This window comes from Rutidosis leptorrhynchoides, chromosome 4 (assembly GCF_046630445.1).
Source record: "Rutidosis leptorrhynchoides isolate AG116_Rl617_1_P2 chromosome 4, CSIRO_AGI_Rlap_v1, whole genome shotgun sequence".
In the NCBI taxonomy this organism is placed as follows: Eukaryota; Viridiplantae; Streptophyta; class Magnoliopsida; order Asterales; family Asteraceae; genus Rutidosis; species Rutidosis leptorrhynchoides.
This window is the reverse complement of record NC_092336.1, coordinates 19,524,690-19,545,042: the sequence shown is the minus strand read 5'-3', so window position 1 is coordinate 19,545,042 and position 20,353 is coordinate 19,524,690. Positions and strand designations below refer to the sequence as shown.

The following is a 20,353-nucleotide window of genomic DNA, read 5'->3' as shown; positions in this document are numbered from 1 at the left end:
GGTTACGGAAGTTTAAATAAGCATAATATATTTTATTTCATATTTCCTCGTACTTTTATTTATTGTCATTTTAATTATGGTTATTAATTTTATTGTTATTTAAATATCATCATTTACTATACGCTTCGCTTAAAATATAAATCGACAAACCGGTCATTAAACGGTAAACCCCCTTTTATATATTGTTATATATAATTATATATATTTTGTACAAATATAGTTGTTTAAAAATATAGTGTGCAATAAGCCCGCTCCTTGTGGAACGAACCGGACTTACTAAAAACTATACTACTCTACGATTAGGTACACTGCCTATAGTGTTGTAGCAAGGTTTAGGTATATCCCATTTGTAAATAAATAATTAAAACTTGTGTAATTTGTAACGTATTTCGTAGTAAAATATAGTACTATCACGTACCCCCACGCTACATCATCAAGTTTTTGGCGCCGCTGCCGGGGAACTTGGCGAAACGCTATATTTTTAATATATATTTGTATAAATATATTTTTAGAAAAACAATATAAAATCCTCCTAAAAAAAAAAAAAAAAAAAAAAAAATTTAAATATATATAAATCTATTTTTAAGATATTTTTAAAATTATAAAGTAGTTCTATTTTTATTTAAGTTTTTAAAATATAAGTTTTATTTAAATTATATAAATATTTTAATTAAATTAAAAACAGAAAATTAAATAATATATATAAATAAAACTACGTCGAAAACTGAAACGAAACTGCCTGTAATCTGAATTTTCGAACCCCGCGACTCACGGGGTTTGCTGCCTTGAAAACCGCGACTCGCGGAGCCGTCTGACACGAGCCACACAGAACCCTAATCTGCATTAATTACGGAGTATTATTAATTATTATTAATTAATTTGTATTAGGGTTAAATATTTAATTAATTTAGTATTTAATTTAAGTTTTAATTAATTTGTATATTTAGTTTATTAAGTTTAATTAAATTGTAAAATTAATAGCTTTAATAAATAAAATAAAAATAATATTTTTATAAAAATTGTAATTTTTACAACTTTTTGTATATTTTTATATTTTGTCCCTTTTTAATTGTTTTAGCGTAATATTTGTATTTTTAGCTCATATTTAGTTTTAAACTTAGTTTTTGCCATAGTTATTTTTACTTCTAGATTTTTAGGCTTTGCCGTAAAATCCCTTAAGTGCTTTTTCTTTAGACTAAGATTTAGGTGCTTTAGAATTTTGCGACGCCGTTTTTATATTTTAGTACCTTTTTAAGTTATTACCATTTAGGATATAGTTTTTCTTTTAAGCTTTAATATTTTTAGACGCAACTTTTAATTCTTAGTTTTTAATTCCTTTTTAAGTTACGACGCGCTATTTTCTTATTTTTATTTTTTTTGACGTTTTTCGACGCGCATTCTTTTTCTTTCTTATTTCTCGACGCTTTAGTTTTTAGGACTTAGAAATTTTCTCTATTTCTTATCTAATATCTCAAACAGAAAGAAAAATTATTTAAGTGGTTAAATTAATGGACGTTGACAATTTTCTGCTTCGTAGTAATAGTTGGATTTGTCAGTGGCTGAGTTGTGGCTTTTCCGATTTAAAGGTGCCTGGCTCCCTGCTACATCTTTTGGCTATTCGAAACGTGGGCAAAAGCAGAAAAGTCTATTAATTGGAAAACTTATATAAGTTTTTCTATTTTTATAACTAATAGGATAATTAGTGAACGCACCACATTGTAGCTAAAAATTTGTCCATCGCAATAAAATGGAAAATTTTGAAAACAGGGCCTTGGAAACTCTTTTTGAACTCCAAAATCAATTAAATCAATACCCTCAAACGAGTGTTGATAACAATTCATTCGGTCAATCTTGGATCGCGAACGACGAAACAATAACTGGTTGTGAAATCTGTGGAGATTATCACTCAACATGGGAATGTTACTATTACGTTCCTATGGAAAATTACGCACCCACGGAACCTGAATGGAACGATTACGAAGAACACAATTCAAATTGGGATTATTCCCAAGAATATATTCAAAGTAAACAACCAGAAGACGAGGAAAATTACGTGTCCGAAAATTCTTTAAACATTATAAAAATCAAACTCGAAGAACTCGATGCTCAAAATGAACAAATGAGAGAGTTTGTAAACTGGCAAGCTGAAACTCTATCAAATTACACACCTGTTGATCTGAGGAGACATGTTCAAAAAAATCCCATATCATCAAATTTTGATGAATTCGAGAGCTCCGAAATCACCAACTACCCCGATGATACTTTTTATTCAGTCTTACCAAATTCACAACATATCGACACATTAGCCTCTACCGACAAAATCAGCAATCCATCAATGAATGATGAAGAAGAAATAAGGGTAACAAATTGGTACTCTTGGGAAAACGATAACGTTGAAAATTTTAACCCTGAGACCAAACCGAACTTCACCATTCCACAACCTTCCAACCCAATATTATCTATAGAAGAGTCATCTACCGAAGATGAACTACGAGCTGTAATAGATAATGACACCTCAGATTTCACCCAATTGGGTAATAGAGGTGAAAACTTTGATCCCGAGAATAAACGGAAGGAAATATTAGGAATTGTCCACCCTATAGAAATATGTATGTCGATATATATCGATCCATTTGACCAAGAACCAGAAAAGAGACATATCCATTTACTAAAAGCTACACTTAAAAAAGAATTAAGTAGTGACGATCGGGTGAGTCTAAACTCTAAACCTATTGATATAATATATACCACCCGAGATGCAAATAACTGGCTCACTATTTTAATTCGTGGAACTTATTCCACCGACTTCACATGTCGTCAGCTAAGTGTGGGGAAGTCTAACCCCACTTAATGTTAAATTCGGGGTTCGGGTTAATAGATAACTCGTTAATAAACATGCATAATAAATTAGGGTAAAAGACGCATTTTTAAAGATTAGCAAACAGTTCAGAAAAGCAACCGTTTTTGAAGAAAAATATGTGTGATAAAACAAGAAGGAATGAACGATGAGCCGCGCCATCTATCATTCGACGAGCTTTATAATTACAAACTGAGTATTTTCAATCACTTTTCTACACTAATCACCCTCATGAATTTATAATTAGAGTCTGATTTCATGCAAATGAGGGCATTGCATGATCTCAAGTGTGGGGAAGGGTTATAAATTCTCTCAGGTTTATACTTGGCTTATTTTCTAAATTTTATGAAAATTTGAAAAATTTTAAACTAAATGAATTTAAAATCATGTTTATATATATTTATGAACGGTGAAAACTAGGTGTTAATACCGAAATTATCGTTACCTCGAGGACATAAATTGAGAAACAACCCAAAACGCTTGAATTCATTTAAAAAGGAATAAAGAAGAATAAAAAGGCAAAGAAAGAAACTAAGTGTGGGGAGAATGTACCAAGTTATTCAATTAAAAACTATCTATCACATGTTTCTGTAAAGTTATTGCAGGTACTTTTGCTTTGGACGATACTAATCAGTTTTACCCGGTTTACTGTAATATATTTGAAAGAAAGATGGATCTACACGATGAATCAATTCCATCATTAAAAGGAAGTAAAGTCTTCCGAAAAAGATACGCGCTTCTTGATTTAGGTCAAGAATTTGTCGTCCAGACCAGCTGTAGGTTGACGAAAAATCTAGAAAAGTCATCTCTAAAATCAGCAGGAAATCCACGGACCTCAGCATTAAACAGGGTCGCCAAGTGGTAAGATTTATCCTAACCATGAGAAGGATTTATCTCGTACAATGGGGGGGGCACCGTGCAAATTAGCTTGATAAGACTAATGAATCAGATCCCCAGAAAGGATAATCTCCTTAAAGATTAAAAATCAGCTTTTAAGACTGATATTACTCAATCCTTGAGATTGACCTTAAAGATTGAGAATTTAAACTCATGGAATTCAATGATATCTAAACTCGAGCTTGAAACGAGAAAATATTTTGATCAAAATTACAAACCGATTTGTTTTCTGAAAACCCATTTTTAATGCGTTCATTACCATTGAACGTAAAATCCTAGGAATTCACCTGGAATTCATTAGGTCACCTGAACCAAATCGGGTGTCAACCGTAAGAACGGTGGTTGCATATTGGTCGAAGACAGGACCTTTTGCCAAGACCGAAAAACTATAGGGTGATCTTTACTATTGCTCCTACAAAGGATAGTATTGCATCGGACACGTTAAAGACCATAATCAAAAGCATGTCACGGGACATTGCCTTAACAGTTGCTTGTTCATCGCTTTCCTTTACAACCAGACGGTAGTTTACCGAAAGGTAATATACGGGACAAGTAAACTGGACGTGTTGCTTTCCTAATACAAGGTTAGCAAGTGGGTGACACAAAACCATAAGTTTTGAGCTAAAATTTTCAAATCTGAAACCCACCAACCCACAAAAATATTTTGCAAACACCGGTGAAGGGTTATTCCGGAAAACCTGTCTAGGGTAAAATCTAGCATGAATTTTCAAAAGATCAAATGTTTTTATAAAGATCCAATTTCCTAACGGATCTAAATTTTCATAGTCATGTGGGACTGTAAACCACAAATGCTACTATCATTGTTTATACCGCCGTATCAAAATCACTGATGTACAAAGTGTGAAGAATAAAGAAGTGATTCTAGTGTGTTTTATTTCAAGACTGTATTGCTTGAGGACAAGCAACGTTCAAGTGTGGGGATATTTGATAGTGCTCCAAATGAACATATATTTAGTATCAATATCCCTCCGATATGTAAAGATTTCAGTTGCAATTGTTCCATTTTCATGTAATATTCATTTATATTAAATAAGTGCGAAGACAAAAGGCGAAAATAACGAATTGAAGACGCAAAGGTCCAAAAAGCTCAAAAGTACAAGATACAATTAAAAAGGTTCAATTTATTGATAAGGAACGTCTAAAAATGACAAGAGTACAAATTACGAAACGCAAAGTACAAAATATCTCAGCGTACGCAAGGACGTTCGAAAATCCGGAACCGGTACATGAACCAACTCTTAACGCTCGACGCAACGGAAAAAAAATTACGAGTCTACTATGTATATAAATATAATATAATATATAAATAATTATAAAAATTATTTATATATTATATATATTTAAATAAAAACCGTCGGCAGCCTTGGATCTTGAACTTGTGGGCTGGTTTTGGAACCTCCGCGACTTGCGGAGCTGGAAGGCCAAAATGGCCGCGACTCGCGGAGCAGTGAATTTCAGTTCTGGCTATAAAAGCTCTCGAGTTCTGCATGTAAAATATATAAAAAAATAAATAATAATAATAATACTCCCTAGTATAATATAAATAAATATATATATGTATATATAGTATAGATTAGTGTTATATTAGATTAGTTTGGGTTATGTAAAAGTTATTTTTACGGGTTTTTAAAGTCGGAGCTCTGTCCGTGTAACACTACGCGATAAATAATCAATGTAAGCTATGTTCTCCTTTTTAAATTAATGTCTCGTACTTAAGTTATTATTATGCTTATTTAAAACGAAGTAATCATGATGTTGGGCTAATTACTAAAATTGGGTAATTGGGCTTTGTACCATAATTGGGGTTTGGACAAAAGAACGACACTTGTGGAAATTAGACTATGGGCTATTAATGGGCTTTATATTTGTTTAACTAAATGATAGTTTGTTAATGTTAATATAAAGATCTACAATTGGGCGTCCCTATAAATTACCATATACACTCGATCGGACACGATGGGCGGGGTATTTATATGTACGAATAATCGTTCATTTAACCGGACACGGGAATGGATTAATAGCCACTAGAATAATTAAAACAGGGGTGAAATTACATTCAAGGGTAATTGGTGTAATTGTTAACAAAGTAGTAAAACCTTGGTTTACACGCAGTCGATAACCTGGTGTATTCATTAAACAAAGTATTAAAACCTTGTTACAATTCGAATCCCCAATTAGTTGGAATATTTAACTTCGGGTATAATAATAATTTGACGAGGACACTTGCACTTTATATTTATGACTGATGGACTGTTATGGACAAAAACCAGACGGACATATTAAATAATCCAGGACAAAGGACAATTAACCCATGGGCATAAAACTAAAATCAACACGTCAACCATCTTGGTTACGGAAGTTTAAATAAGCATAATATATTTTATTTCATATTTCCTCGTACTTTTATTTATTGTCATTTTAATTATGGTTATTAATTTTATTGTTATTTAAATATCATCATTTACTATACGCTTCGCTTAAAATATAAATCGACAAACCGGTCATTAAACGGTAAACCCCCTTTTATATATTGTTATATATAATTATATATATTTTGTACAAATATAGTTGTTTAAAAATATAGTGTGCAATAAGCCCGCTCCTTGTGGAACGAACCGGACTTACTAAAAACTATACTACTCTACGATTAGGTACACTGCCTATAGTGTTGTAGCAAGGTTTAGGTATATCCCATTTGTAAATAAATAATTAAAACTTGTGTAATTTGTAACGTATTTCGTAGTAAAATATAGTACTATCACGTACCCCCACGCTACATCATCAAGGCTCCCCATGGTCTAGTAGATGCACGTAAGTGAATGTTCATCATTTTAATTTCATTTTCATTTCTGCCCAATTCAGTCATCCTTATCTTCTTCAATTTAAATATAAGAACTTTAAATTGACATATTTAATATTAGTTCTAAACATTTATATGTCAACCAATTTTAAACCCTCATTAACAAAATCTAAACAACAATGCGCAATTTCAAAAATGTGAGGTATGAGAAAAGTGAAGTGTAGACAATCATTTCTTGTACTATAATTTTTTTTTAAAAAAAAGTTATTTCTCTACCTACAGGTAAAGTTTTTTTTTTTTTAAATGGTAATAATTTTGATCCAACTTTCAAAAATGGAAAAAACGGAAATTTCGTTGAAAAAATGGTAAAATCGAAGTTTGGAACTTCGGTTTTGCCATTTCCGAAGTTTCATACTTCGATTTTGGGTGGCCTGTCAGCAGAAACCCTAATCCGAAGTTTGGAACTTCGGTTTTGCAGGTAAACAGTAAAACTGAATTTTCAAACTTCGGTTTTGCAGTCTGCATCATCAGTCTCAATTATGGACTGAAACCTGCAACCCTAGTCTCAATTATGGACTGAAACCTGCTAACCTATCATGTCAAAAACTGATTTATCATCTTTTTTCATTTATTTATATCACCCTTATCATGGACTCTAACACAAACATCACCAAGAACACAAATCAAGCATTTCAAAGTCAGTTTCAAACACCAACAACACAATTCAAACTAATCTTAATCAGTTTCATACATCAATAATTACAAAAATGTCTATAATTCGTCCATTCATGGTTCATTTTCTTTGGGGAGGCCAAATTTCATTCCAAAATGGTTGGCTTACTGGTGATAACACAACGATTAGAAGGAGTTTTGTGTTGAACACCAAGGCTAACTGTATGCAGTTAAACCAAATGGCGTATAATTATGTAGGTGTGAGTCAAAGATCACACACGTTAAAAATGTTCTTGTGGGTTCTTTTCAATGGAAATGAATGGAAAAGTGAACTTACTGATGATAACACTTTGGAAACAATATATTTTTATTCTCAGAATGATCCAAATTACGAGGCTCAAATTGAAATTCAGTTTGAGGAAGTTTTTTCAACCACCCAAGATTCGGGTTATATGGATCTTATTCAAACTTTGGAGGGTGGTCCATCAACATCAAACTACCATTCAACAGTTGTTGAAGATGAACAAGAACGAAGAGATGAAGTAGAAAATGTAGTAGACCCAGATGATGGTATGTCTACTGCAACTGAAAATACTGTTTCTGATTATAGCGTTGAAGATAATGTTTCCGGTGACGAAGGTAGAGAGGAGCAAGTGGAACCACAAATGGAGCCTGCCCCATGTTCACGTTTCGGGTTTGTTAATGAAGGTGAGGGTAGTAATAGTTTTCCATTCAGTAAAAAGTATACAACTTCTACATGGAGAGAGCAATATAGCGATCATTTTAATCCATTAAGAGATGCGAGCTACTGGACACATATAGAATGGAAAATTATGGCTGACCCATCAAGATTGATTAAGCACAGGGTGCGGAAGCAATCAAAATGTATGAAGAACCAGATGGATGAACGTGAAAAGTAAAAACCAAAGTGTGGTATATGCAGGACTGAAGGTCACAACAGGAACACTTGTCCAACTACTAGAATGCCATAGGTTTTCATTAGTAATTTATTTTATTTAGTTTGTTGTACTTTGTTTCTTGTAGTTTGTTTCTTGTAATCGCTAATTCTGTTTATGAATAAAAAAGTATTGTTGAAATAATAAAATTGCCATGTTACTAATCTTATTCAAGTTACTAATCTATTACAAGTAACTTTAATTTATAAAAGGTCTAGATGCATAATAGTATTCACCATGACTATCATACATCGTATCGAACATAGTGCGTCTTCAAAAACTCCAAATAGAACATACAACTCGATATTTTTTGAAAGTATACACGCTTTCCCTACTAATGTATATCATTCTTCATCATAGCACATTGCTTCGGCTTCACTTGCTCCTGGTTTGTAGTAGTATATGTCCATTGAACGTGGATTCTTTGGTAGCTTTTCTCGAAGACACTCATTCAACTTCTCCATATTAAAGCCCCGAACATCTACGTTATCAAACGTCATTTTAGGCCCTTTAGAGAGTTCCGTTTTACCATCATTCCATTCAAAATCACAACCATGATACACGTCAATTGATACGTATTTCGGATTCATTTTTTGTTATGTATTTATGAAACAATCACAAATCACTTTTATAAGCCCGAATCTACAAATAGCCGAAGTTTTAAAGTTCGGTTTCACACCTATCAGAAAAAAAACATGCAAAACCGATGTTTGAAACTTCGGTTTGTCAGGTACTAGACATGTCATAAAAAGCAATTAAAGAAATGTTACTGTTACCTTTTACTGTTTGGCAGCTTTTACAGAAACCGAACTTTAAAATGTCGGTTTTTCAATTTTAACTACACTATATAAACCGACATCTATTACAACAAACGGATGTCACTCTATTCTCCCTTCTCCAAACATAAATTTTAATTTTGTAAACATGTCACCAATTCCTGTTCAAATTAATGTCTATTGGAATGGACAGTTTTCAACACAAAAAAAGTTTTACTATGGGTACAAATATAAGTACTTTCAAAATGTGGATGTTAGTCAGATGACAACAATTTCGAAGGTGTTTGAGCGGCTCAAAGAAAACATTACGGTTGAACATTCGGGCGTGATGTTTTGGGATGAAGGTAAAGGAAAATTCGAGCATCTTTGTGAGGAAGATGAATGGATTATGATAAAAAAACGAAGCAATTGTGAAAAACCAACCTCTTCCATTGCATCTAATTTAATTATGTGTTAAATTTCTATGTGTTGTTTTAAATTATGTATTTTTATTTTCAAAAAAATGTAACCGTGATTCTAATATTAATAAAAGTGTTGTTCAAAAAATTTGTATTCGCATCTTACTAATATTAATATTTTATTGTTTGTAATGTTATTATATATTTTTAAAGTAATATTAGCGTATGAAACTGTAAATTAACTATCAAAATCAAGTTATTTGTAAAACTAGTGTTTAAAAAAATAAAAAAATAACCAAAACCGAAGTTTAGAACTTCGGATTTGGTCAAAACCGAAGTTCCAAACTTCAGATTAGGGTTTCTGCTGACAGACCACCCAAAACCGAAGTTTGAAACTTCGGTAATGGCAAAACCGATGTTCCAAACTTCGGTTTTACCATTTTTGCAACGAAATTTCCTTTTTTCCATTTTTGAAAGTGGAATCAAAATTATTACCATTTTAAAAAAAAAAATCTACAGGTAAAGAAAGAGATTCTCCACCAATTAAAAAATAGACATCCCACCTTTGACAGAAAGATTGTTTTTAGAATGACCTCCAATCAATAAAGAATAAAATAAAATAGGAACGTGGATAAATAAAAACTAAGAAGGGAAGGAACTAATGATACACGTAAATACTTAATGAGTTATGTGCCCCTAAAAAATACATTCATACAAAAGAAACTATAAAAAAAATATGAAGAAACAAGTTAATGTAATGCACAGCAAAAGACACCGTATATAATAAAATGGAAAGATACACAATGAGGGTAAAACCGACCCTCTGGCGGCCCCACACCGACCGGTTCCACGGCCAACATGTGAGGAAAATCACGTAACTAATGCTTAAAGGGACATGGGGCAGGGATTGAACCCATGACCACCGCTTTATGCTGCATGTCCCCCAACCACTTAAGCTACCATCGCGGGGATACACAATGAGAGCTTCAAGTAAAGCTATTTTATTTGTTAAAGCATATAGTATAAGCCATGTACATTTGATTATTACTGAAACACCTACAACAGTTGATCCAACACACATTTTTCACTATTTCACAATACCACCTGCCTGCTAATTAACATTATGCCCAAATAACAATGTTACGAGGCTCTACCTCGATTATATATGTAAGATTTAGCAGCATATATAAAGATCAAAAGTGCTCCAAAGCTAATACCAGCAAGAAGGTAGTAAAAATAGTCTATATGAGCTCGATTCAAGTTGTTAGATATCCAACCATCTTGTCCATTCCTACTTGTTGTTTTATGAACAACTGAAATGACAAAACTGCTCAAAAAGCTACCGATTCCCATCACACTAAGATAAAGCGCTAAACCCACACTCTTGAGATCACTCGGCATTTCGCCATAAAAAAACTCTTGCATACCCACAATCGTAAATACATCACTAGCTCCAGCCAACAGATATTGAGGTACCAACCACCATATCTTCATTGGAATCGTAGCACTCGGATCATCTAATAAACCGTGCTCGTGAGCAGTTTTGAGTCTTTTTGTCTCAACGAGTGCCGCAAGGACCATTGAAATAATGGATATAACAATGCCGGTTCCGATTCTTTGAAGCATTGTAATACCAGATGGTTTGTTTGTAATAGATCTAGTAAGAGGAACCAAGACGGTATCATAGACGGGTATAAGGATCATGATAGAGAGGCCGATGAAACCTTGTAATGCGGCTGCTGGAATATGAAAATGTGATCCAATTGACCTGTCCATTGTAGCTGCTTGTTTAGTAAAAAATGTGGCAGCTTGAGCAAATACGATTCCGTACGCTAAACAGCTAACCCATATCGGAACTAGTCTAATAACGGCCTTAGCTTCTTCCACCTCATCGATGTTACAGAACGTTCCATCTTTATTTGATCCATCATGGGATAACAAAGCTTTATTTAGAAACCTGCCATTTCCAACAACAATTAGATTAGTACTATATCATTATCATATACTATATAGTTTTTAGTTTTTATAATCATGTTAACTAAACAAATTATTTATAGAAAATGCCAGGAATTTTTTCGATTGGTACAAAATGTTAAAAATTTAAAATAAAAAAAGAAACTGGGGAAAAATATCAACTTTAACATATAAATACATTAAACATCGAACTTTAACACATAAATACACTGAAAAAGTTTTTGGTCTTCGGGGATTGACGACCCCGGTTGACCCGTCATAGGTCCGCCCCTGCCGTTACCTAACTTGCCTGACCTGCCCTGCACCTATCGTCAACTATATTCTGGAACGATAAAACCATGTTGAAATTCAAAAATTGGAGTTCTATTTACTCTAACCTGAACTGGTGAGAACCTTGACGAGATTCTTCTTCAGAAGATATTGTTACATTTGTAGTTCGCCAATTCCTTACCGCATTAACAAACACACGGCCAATTCTCACAAAACCATTTTTACCTTCAATTCTCTCTGCAAATCGGTAAGTCATTGTTCCAAGCAAGAATATAATCAGGGCAAACCCCATGATAATGCATGGAATCCCAAATCCTGATGGTTTCCAGTGGTTTCCATCCGTCATCTAGATGGCTCTGTTCCAGCTGCCATCTAGATGTTCAACGTTTCCAGCTTTGAACAACTCATACGGAAGTAGCAAACTTGAACACGATGACGGCCGCCAACTTCCGCCAACCTTCTTCGTTCACACCATTCACCGCCATAGAATTTTTGCTATAAATAGAGATGCAAACTTTCATTGTAAATCATCCTAAATCACTCAGAGAAGTGTAATCACAACCTAGAGAGTGTGTGTGAGTTTGAGAGTTTTTTTGTAAGAGTTTTGTAATACTCTGTAAATCTATTCTTGTAAGTAATAGAGTTGTTTTTCTCTCAAATTTATATCTCCCAACGTCCAGGCGATCCCCTCTTCCTAACAAGTGGTATCAAGAGCTTGGTTAGAGACGTTGGTCGAGTTTTGGGTTTTCTGAAGTTTTCTCAAAATCCAATTTTGAGTGTACCATTGGATTCGTCTCGTCGAACCGAGTCCAACGCAAAAAACGGTGACTTAAACGGAGTTATAACGAGCCCAGAAAACTCGGCCAAAGTTTGGTCAACTCGCCGGAATCTCGCCGGAGAAGACGACCGGTGCCGGAATTTTCGCCGGAGAAGACGATCACTGTAGCAATTCACTGTAGCAGCTGGCGACACTGTAGCAAGGCACCGTAGCGGTACTGTAGCAGTACTGTAGCGGTACTGTAGCAATTCTGAAATTTTACAATTTGGTCCCTGAAATTTTCAGAATTTCATTCTTGGTCCCTGAAGTTTATAAAAATTATAATTTTGCCCCATAAGTGGAATTTAAGCCGCGAAGTGTCTATTCCACCATTTTCAACCGTTCCGGACGTAACGGTGATCTCTGTTTTCTACAATTCAACCCCGTTTGTGTTGAAAAATTATTTGTAAGGTGATAATGTCCACAGAAGAGTCAACATCATCTTTCGGAGCTATGATTATGCTCACAGCCACAAACTACACGCTGTGGAAACCTCGAATGGAAGATCTCCTCAGCTGTAAGGATTTGTTCGATCCTATTGAATTGAAGGGTATAAACCCTGATTCTGCCAAAGAGAAAGAGTGGAAGAAATCAAACCGAAAAACTATTGGTCAGATCCGTCAATGGATTGATCATAGTGTCTTCCACCATGTTGCACAAGAGACAGACGCATATGTCCTCTGGAAAAAGTTGGAGGACATGTACCAGGCCAAGTCTGCTCGGAATAAAGCCCTGCTAATGAGGCGTTTAGTCAACATGAAGCTCAAAAGTGGAACTTCAGTTGCCGAGCATACCAGTGAGTTCCAGAACTTGGTCAACCAGTTATCGTCTGTAGAGATGCCGCTTGGCGATGAAGTTCAGGCGCTACTGCTACTTAGTTCCCTTCCCGATAGTTGGGAAACGCTGGTAGTAACACTCAGCAACTCAGCCCCGAATGGCAAACTTACCGTGTCAATGGTCAAGGATGCCCTATTCAGTGAAGAGGCAAGGAGAAAAGACATGGGCACAGATCAGACCCATGCCTTTGTCACAGAGAATCGGGGGAGACAGTGAATGAGTAGCAAAAATAAATGGAGAGGCAGAAGTAAGAGCAGGGGCAGGTCAGCTGATGGCAGAAAACCAACATATAAATGTCATCATTGTGGATTAGAGGGACATATGAAGAAGAACTGCTATAGATTAAAAGAGGAACAAGGTCAAAGCAGTTCACAGCCGAAGAATAAGGGTGGAGAAACATTAGTTGCTATCACAGGTGATGTAGCTTATTGTTCAACCCATGATGAGACATGCCTTCACGTCTCACGAGAAGACACAGAATGGGTGGTAGATACTGCAGCTTCCTACCACGTGACTCCATACAAGGAATACTTCACAACATACAAAGCTGGAGACTTTGGAGCTGTGAAGATGGGAAATTCCAGTTCCGCTGAGATTGTCGGAATTGGTGATGTCAAGATAAACACAAGTTCCAGGAGCACAATCACTTTGAAGGATGTCCGCCATGTGCCAGATCTTCGGCTGAATTTACTTTCCGGAGTAGCTCTCGATAAACAGGGCTATGATAGTCATTTCAATAGAGGCACATGGAAATTGTCAAGAGGCGCTATGATATTCGCTCGGGGACACATTTGTGGCACACTTTACAAGACTCATGTGAAGATCTGCACAGACAGTATTAATGTTGCAGAAAAGGAGGCTTCACAAAATTTATGGCACCAGAGACTCGGTCACATGAGTGAGAAAGGGTTGTCTACCCTAATAAAGAAGGAGCTTATCAATGTAGACAAGGATGCTGCACTAGATCCTTGCAATCATTGCCTGTTTGGTAAGCAGCATAGAGTCTCGTTTAATTCCTCTTCAACGAAAAAATCAGAGTTACTCAGTCTGGTACACTCTGATGTTTGCGGTCCCTTGGAGGTTGAATCAATTGGCGGCAATCGATACTTTCTGACGTTTATCGATGATACTTCTCGAAAGGTGTGGGTATATTTCTTACGGACGAAGGACCAGGTGTTCGATTACTTCAAACAGTTCCATGTCATGGTAGAACGTGAGACAGGAAAGAAGTTAAAGTGTCTTCGATCCGACAACGGCGGTGAATACTCTTCCAGGCAGTTCGATGCCTATTGCAGATCAAATGGCATCCGACATGAGAAGACGGTCCCACGTACCCCTCAACATAATGGTATAGCAGAAAGAATGAACCGAACAATCATGGAACGTGTTCGGAGCATGCTCAGTATGGCTAAGCTGCCAAAGCCATTCTGGGGAGAAGCAGTCAGAGCCGCTTGTTATTTAATCAACCGATCTCCATCAGTACCACTGAATTTTGAAGTTCCGGAGAAACTTTGGTCTGGAAAGGATCCATCATACTCTCACTTAAGAGTATTTGGATGTTTGGCGTACGCACATGTATCCAAGGAGCTCAGGCAGAAGCTGGATGGAAGGACCACTCGATGCATATTCATAGACTATGGAGATGAAGAATTTGGATACAGATTATGGGATCCAAAGGAGAAAAAGGTGATCAGAAGTAGGGACGTGGTGTTCCATGAAAGCCAGACAATAGAAGATATTGAAAAAGCCACAATATCTCAGAAGTCAAATGTTGCTGCTCAGGTGCCAGAGGCAACAACGGAATCATTCATGAGAAATGAATTTTTAGTGCAAGAAGAAATGCCAGAAGTAGAAGATAATGAGGAAAATGACGGTGCTGAGCAGGGGGAGCCACAACCCCATCTGCCAGACGTTCCAGCACCATCACAAGGTCAAGATGATGGTGGATCTCCTCAGAATGTTCTAGAAGTTCGTAGATCTGAACGAGATCGGATTCCATCGAGTAGATATCCAGAATCCGAGTACCTTCTACTTACTGAAGATGGAGAACCGGAGAGTTTTCATGAAGCAGTAACTCATAAGGATAAAGAAAAATGGTTGCTCGCAATGGAGGATGAGATGGATTCTCTGCAGAAAAATCAAACTTATGAGATTGTAGAACTTCCACGCGGGAAGAAGGCACTGAAAAAATAAATGGGTGTTCAAGCTGAAAAAGGATGGTAGTGGAAAAGTGGTGAAATACAAAGCACGACTTGTAGTCAAAGGATTCCAACAGAAGAAAGGGATTGATTTTGACGAGATATTTTCACCAGTAGTCAAGATGACTTCAATTAGAGTCATACTTGGATTGGTCGCAAGTATGAACTTGGAGCTTGAACAGATGGATGTAAAGACAGCTTTTCTTCATGGAGATTTACATGAAGAAATTTACATGGAGCAGCCAGAAGGTTTTGAGGTTTCAGGAGATAACCTCGTATGCAAGCTGAAGAAAAGTTTGTACGGTTTAAAGCAGGCACCTAGGCAGTGGTACAAGAAGTTTGACTCGTGCATGGTGAGTCACGGGTACAAGAAAACTGTAGCAGATGAGTGTGTCTACATTCAGAAGTTTTCTGAAGGAGATTTCGTTGCTCTTCTACTTTATGTAGACGATATTTTGATCGTAGGAAAAGACGTAACGAAGATCAACCAGCTGAAGAAGGAACTCTCTAAGTCTTTTGACATGAAAGACTTAGGACAGGCTCAACAGATTTTGGGAATGCAGATAACCCGAGATAGGAAGAATAAAAGGTTATGGCTATCTCAGGAGAAGTATATTGAACGAGTGCTTTCACGTTTCAATATGAACAATGCCAAACCTGTTAGCATTCCATTAGCTAACCATTTCAAGTTAAGCAAGAGTTCTTGTCCCTCATCCAAGGAAGAGATCGGGGAGATGTCGTCAGTACCATATTCCTCAGCAGTTGGAAGTTTGATGTATGCGATGGTGTGTACAAGGCCCGATATTGCTCATGCAGTGGGAACGGTGAATCGTTTTCTCTCGAACCCCGGGAAAGAGCATTGGGATGCAGTAAAATGGATTCTCAGATATCTTAAAGGTACAAAGAATCTATGTCTTTGTTACGGGGGAGCTGATCCAATCTTGGAAGGCTATACAGATGCGGATATGGCCGGAGATCTTGATAGTAGGAAATCTACTTCAGGATTCATTTACACTTTTGCAGGGGGAGCTGTTTCATGGCAGTCAAGACTACAGAGGTGTGTTGCATTATCCACAACTGAAGCAGAGTATATTGCTGCCGCAGAAGCTGGAAAAGAAATGTTGTGGTTAAAGCGTTATCTCCAAGAATTTGGAATCAAGCAAAAGGAGTACAAGGTACATTGTGACAGTCAGAGTGCTCTAGATTTGAGCAAGAACTCCATGTACCATTCCCGTACAAAACATATTGATATTCGCTATCATTGGATACGCGAGGTAATTGATTGACAACTGTTGAGACTAGTGAAGATCCATACAAAGGAGAATCCTGCGGATATGTTAACAAAGGTGGTGACTCGAGAAAAGTTGAAGTTATGCAGAGACATAACTGAAATGTTCGTGGATTCGGCTGGAGGGGGAGAATTGATGGTTTCCAGTGGTTTCCATCCGTCATCTAGATGGCTATGTTCCAGCTGCCATCTAGATGTTCAACGTTTCCAGCTTTGAACAACTCATACGGAAGTAGCAAACTTGAACACGATGACGGCCGCCAACTTCCGCCAACCTTCTTCGTTCACACCATTCACCGCCATAGAATTTTTGCTATAAATAGAGATGCAAACTTTCATTGTAAATCATCCTAAATCACTCAGAGAAGTGTAATCACAACCTAGAGAGTGTGTGTGAGTTTGAGAGTTTTTTTGTAAGAGTTTTGTAATACTCTGTAAATCTATTCTTGTGAGTAATAGAGTTGTTTTTCTCTCAAATTTATATCTCCCAACGTCCAGGCGATCTCCTCTTCCTAACAAATCCAAGACCCCAACTAAGGTTTTCTTGAATGATACTAATAACAAAGATTCCTACTATGGACCCGAAACACAATCCAAAATACCACCAATTGAAGAACGAGCTTTTGGCTTTGAGTTCTTCTGGATCGTCTGCATCAAACTGGTCAGCACCAAAAGCCTGAACACATGGCTTGTGCCCGCCTTGAGCAAACGCCATAAGATATAAAGATATGAAAAACATGATAACTTGGATGTGAGGTGAACACGATGAGGTATCAACGGCATTTTTACAGTCAGAAGGAAGCAAAGTTGAAAAAGCCAACAATGCAAGTGCCTGTTGATAATTGTCAGAGTCTACGTTAAATAGAAAAAGCACCACATGTACACTTTATAACAAAGAGTGTGACATATAATTTTAGCTAAGTGTAATGTGATTGATCACCAATCACAAACCACAACAACAAACAAATAATCACAAGCAAGACAATAAATAAAGCATAAACGACATAAGGATTTACGTGATTATATTCCAACTCCAAACATGGAGAAGAGTTTAGTCTACGGCTGCAAACCGAAGATTTTTCTTTATTATTTTCGTGCACACAATTACAATTACAAGAGGTTAGAGTTGCATTATATAGGTATTATATAGGTGAAACATAATATCGGATTAGTATCCAAATCAACAACAAAAACACGTCAAAAATCGGATTGCCCAAAACTTGGTCACCGAGCCAGTAGCGGAACTTGAACCCGAGTACAGATGAGGCGGGTGTAAAAATTTACTAAATTTTTCATTCTCAGCAGGGGTAAACACTAAAAAAAAAAATCTTATTTTTTAGTAAAATTTTCAATTTTTTAGTGTAAAATTTTTTTTCCCGTCAAATCCAGGTGGGGCGGGGCAGCAAATCTTACCGCACATCCTCTCTATATGGGATATTATCTCCCTAACCGGGAGACACATCTCCCTTACGGTACGGAGAGCTTTCTGTTCAACAACTTTTTATTTGTTCGATCAAGCTTCACACCTCAACATTAAGTGCTAGTTGTGCTTTGAAGAAAGTTACACAATCATGGTTTTTATGTCGTCCCAGCAAAAAACGAGGCGACTTGGACCTTGACTCTTGAATGATTTTGACTTTTACGAGTTGTTTACCGACTCTTACGACATATGAAATCAGATAAGTGCAAAAAAAATGACTAAAATTTATTTTAAATTGAGCTTTTGTGTTGATTGTCTGTCAGCAACTTAACTATTTACTTCTCTTTAGACAAAAGTTCTGAAATACTCCGACATACATAATACATATACATAGAAATTGAGATCAAGACACAAGTCACGTATAAAAAATTGAGATTCCTTTAACAACTATGTCCCAAATAACGTTTAAAATAAATACTTATTTTTACAAAAGTCTACCTTGACTCAATCAATAGTGCAAGGTAATCGTTACAAGATTTATCACTTTACTTAAAATAATCAGATTGGAACAATATATGACAAATAATCACTTTATTTATAATATTCATCGATCAAATTAAAATTAATAATTAATAATTAAAAATTACGGAGTATAAATTAAACATGAAAATAGTTAACCTACCATAACATAAAGGAGAGAAGCGAAAATAATCATTCGATATCGACCAATAAAACCATCAGCAATGAAGGATCCAAGTAACGGAAGAAGTGACGCCGTTCCGGACCACACGTTCACATTCTCGGCCGCCGTTACCGTTGACTGCTTTAACCGTTTAGTCAAATAAATCATCAAACTTGCACTAGCACCATAATATGCAAATCTCTCCGCAACTTCAACACCTGATTACAAAACATACATGCATGCATCATAAATAAAATTATTTGGTTGGAAGTAGAACTTTGAGTACGTACGTTTATTGAGCGACACTAATTACCGATGATGAAATATGCAGATCGCCAGCAACCGGATTTGGATCGGAGGACTGGACGACCTTTGTAGTCAACGACGCCGTTGACTAATTTGTTGACCGGTGGAGACTTTTTTCCAACGGTGTCATTGTCATCCATGTCAAAGTCAAAATTAGAATTTACTCTTTTGGGGCTCATTTATCAGTGCTTTATACATATTTAAAATAGTTAAAATATTCAAATTAGTTGCGTGTTAAATTTGCAAAACTTTTTTTATACCATTTATTACGCATGGTGAGCTATTGAGTGGGATTCTAGTCTCTAGACGGCACAAAAGTCAAATTCAATTTTAATGTCGAAACGGTAGGGACCTTGAAACGGTTCAAATAACAATCAAAACTTACAAAAAGGTCAACAACGTCAAAGAAGAGGACCAACACGGTAAAAAAAAACGGCCGATAGGGTAAAAGAACAGCCGAGACGGGAGTCGAGACGGATGTTGACCAACGTTGACTTTTTAAATAAATTTCAAAAATAAACATTTCAAACATAAATTTTCAAATTAATGACAATTAAATATTTGAAATGTTTATGTTTTAAATATATATAATATAAAATGTTTGAAATATAATATTAAAAGTCAACGCTGGTCAACATCCGTCTCGACCCCGTTTTTCTGTTGCGGCGTTTTAAGGTCCCTACCGTTTCGACCCCGCCTCGCGTTTTTTTCAACATTGGGGCGTATGTGAAGATTCTACGGGATAATTAACATGTCAGAGTAATTTTGATTTGTTGATTTTTGAAATAGTTCTAGTATATTATTTTTATATTTTTTATTTAATTGTTAGTCATAATTTTATTTTAACCGTATTTTAACTCACACCACTATATTTCTAAAATTCAACCCCATCAAAAATATCTCACCCACACCGTCAAAACGACTCACAAAACCTTAACAAATGGTCTCATTTTTATGCATGAATAAGTAATTGAATTGATATGTGCGAATGTGTCACTCATCTATACGAATAGACATGAATGTTGAACTTGAGCATTTACATATATATGTTTGATTAGCTAACAAACCGATAAATGTATTATGCAATAACCATGCAAACACAAAGTATTTTGATTAACTAACAAACTGATAAATGTATTAAGCAATAACCATGCAAACACATAGTATCATTGTCCATTTACATT

General features: G+C 35.8%; 1 protein-coding gene across 1 annotated transcript; it reads right to left on the bottom strand.

Moving 5' to 3' along the window:
- Positions 1–10,517: 10,517 nt before the first annotated feature.
- Positions 10,518–19,348, bottom strand: LOC139840460 (protein NRT1/ PTR FAMILY 5.10-like). The gene is made up of 6 exons (XM_071830725.1): positions 19,177–19,348; positions 18,864–19,081; positions 17,290–17,593; positions 13,455–13,460; positions 11,729–11,936; positions 10,518–11,334 (listed from the first exon to the last, which is right to left on the bottom strand). Exons 1-6 carry the CDS (start codon positions 19,346–19,348, stop codon positions 10,518–10,520), a joined length of 1,725 nt encoding a protein of 574 aa, XP_071686826.1.
- Positions 19,349–20,353: the final 1,005 nt, after the last annotated feature.

What these genes read in the sequence shown, in the direction of transcription:
- LOC139840460 (XM_071830725.1), bottom strand. Translation starts at nt 19,348, where the DNA reads ATGAGCCCCAAAAGAGTAAATTCTAATTTTGACTTTGACATGGATGAC. An exon ending in ATCTGCATATTTCATCATCG is followed by an intron (nt 19,082 to 19,176) that starts GTAATTAGTGTC and finishes TTTTGTAATCAG; the next exon opens with GTGTTGAAGTTGCGGAGAGA. An exon ending in CTTCTCTCCTTTATGTTATG is followed by an intron (nt 17,594 to 18,863) that starts GTAGGTTAACTA and finishes AATTATCAACAG; the next exon opens with GCACTTGCATTGTTGGCTTT.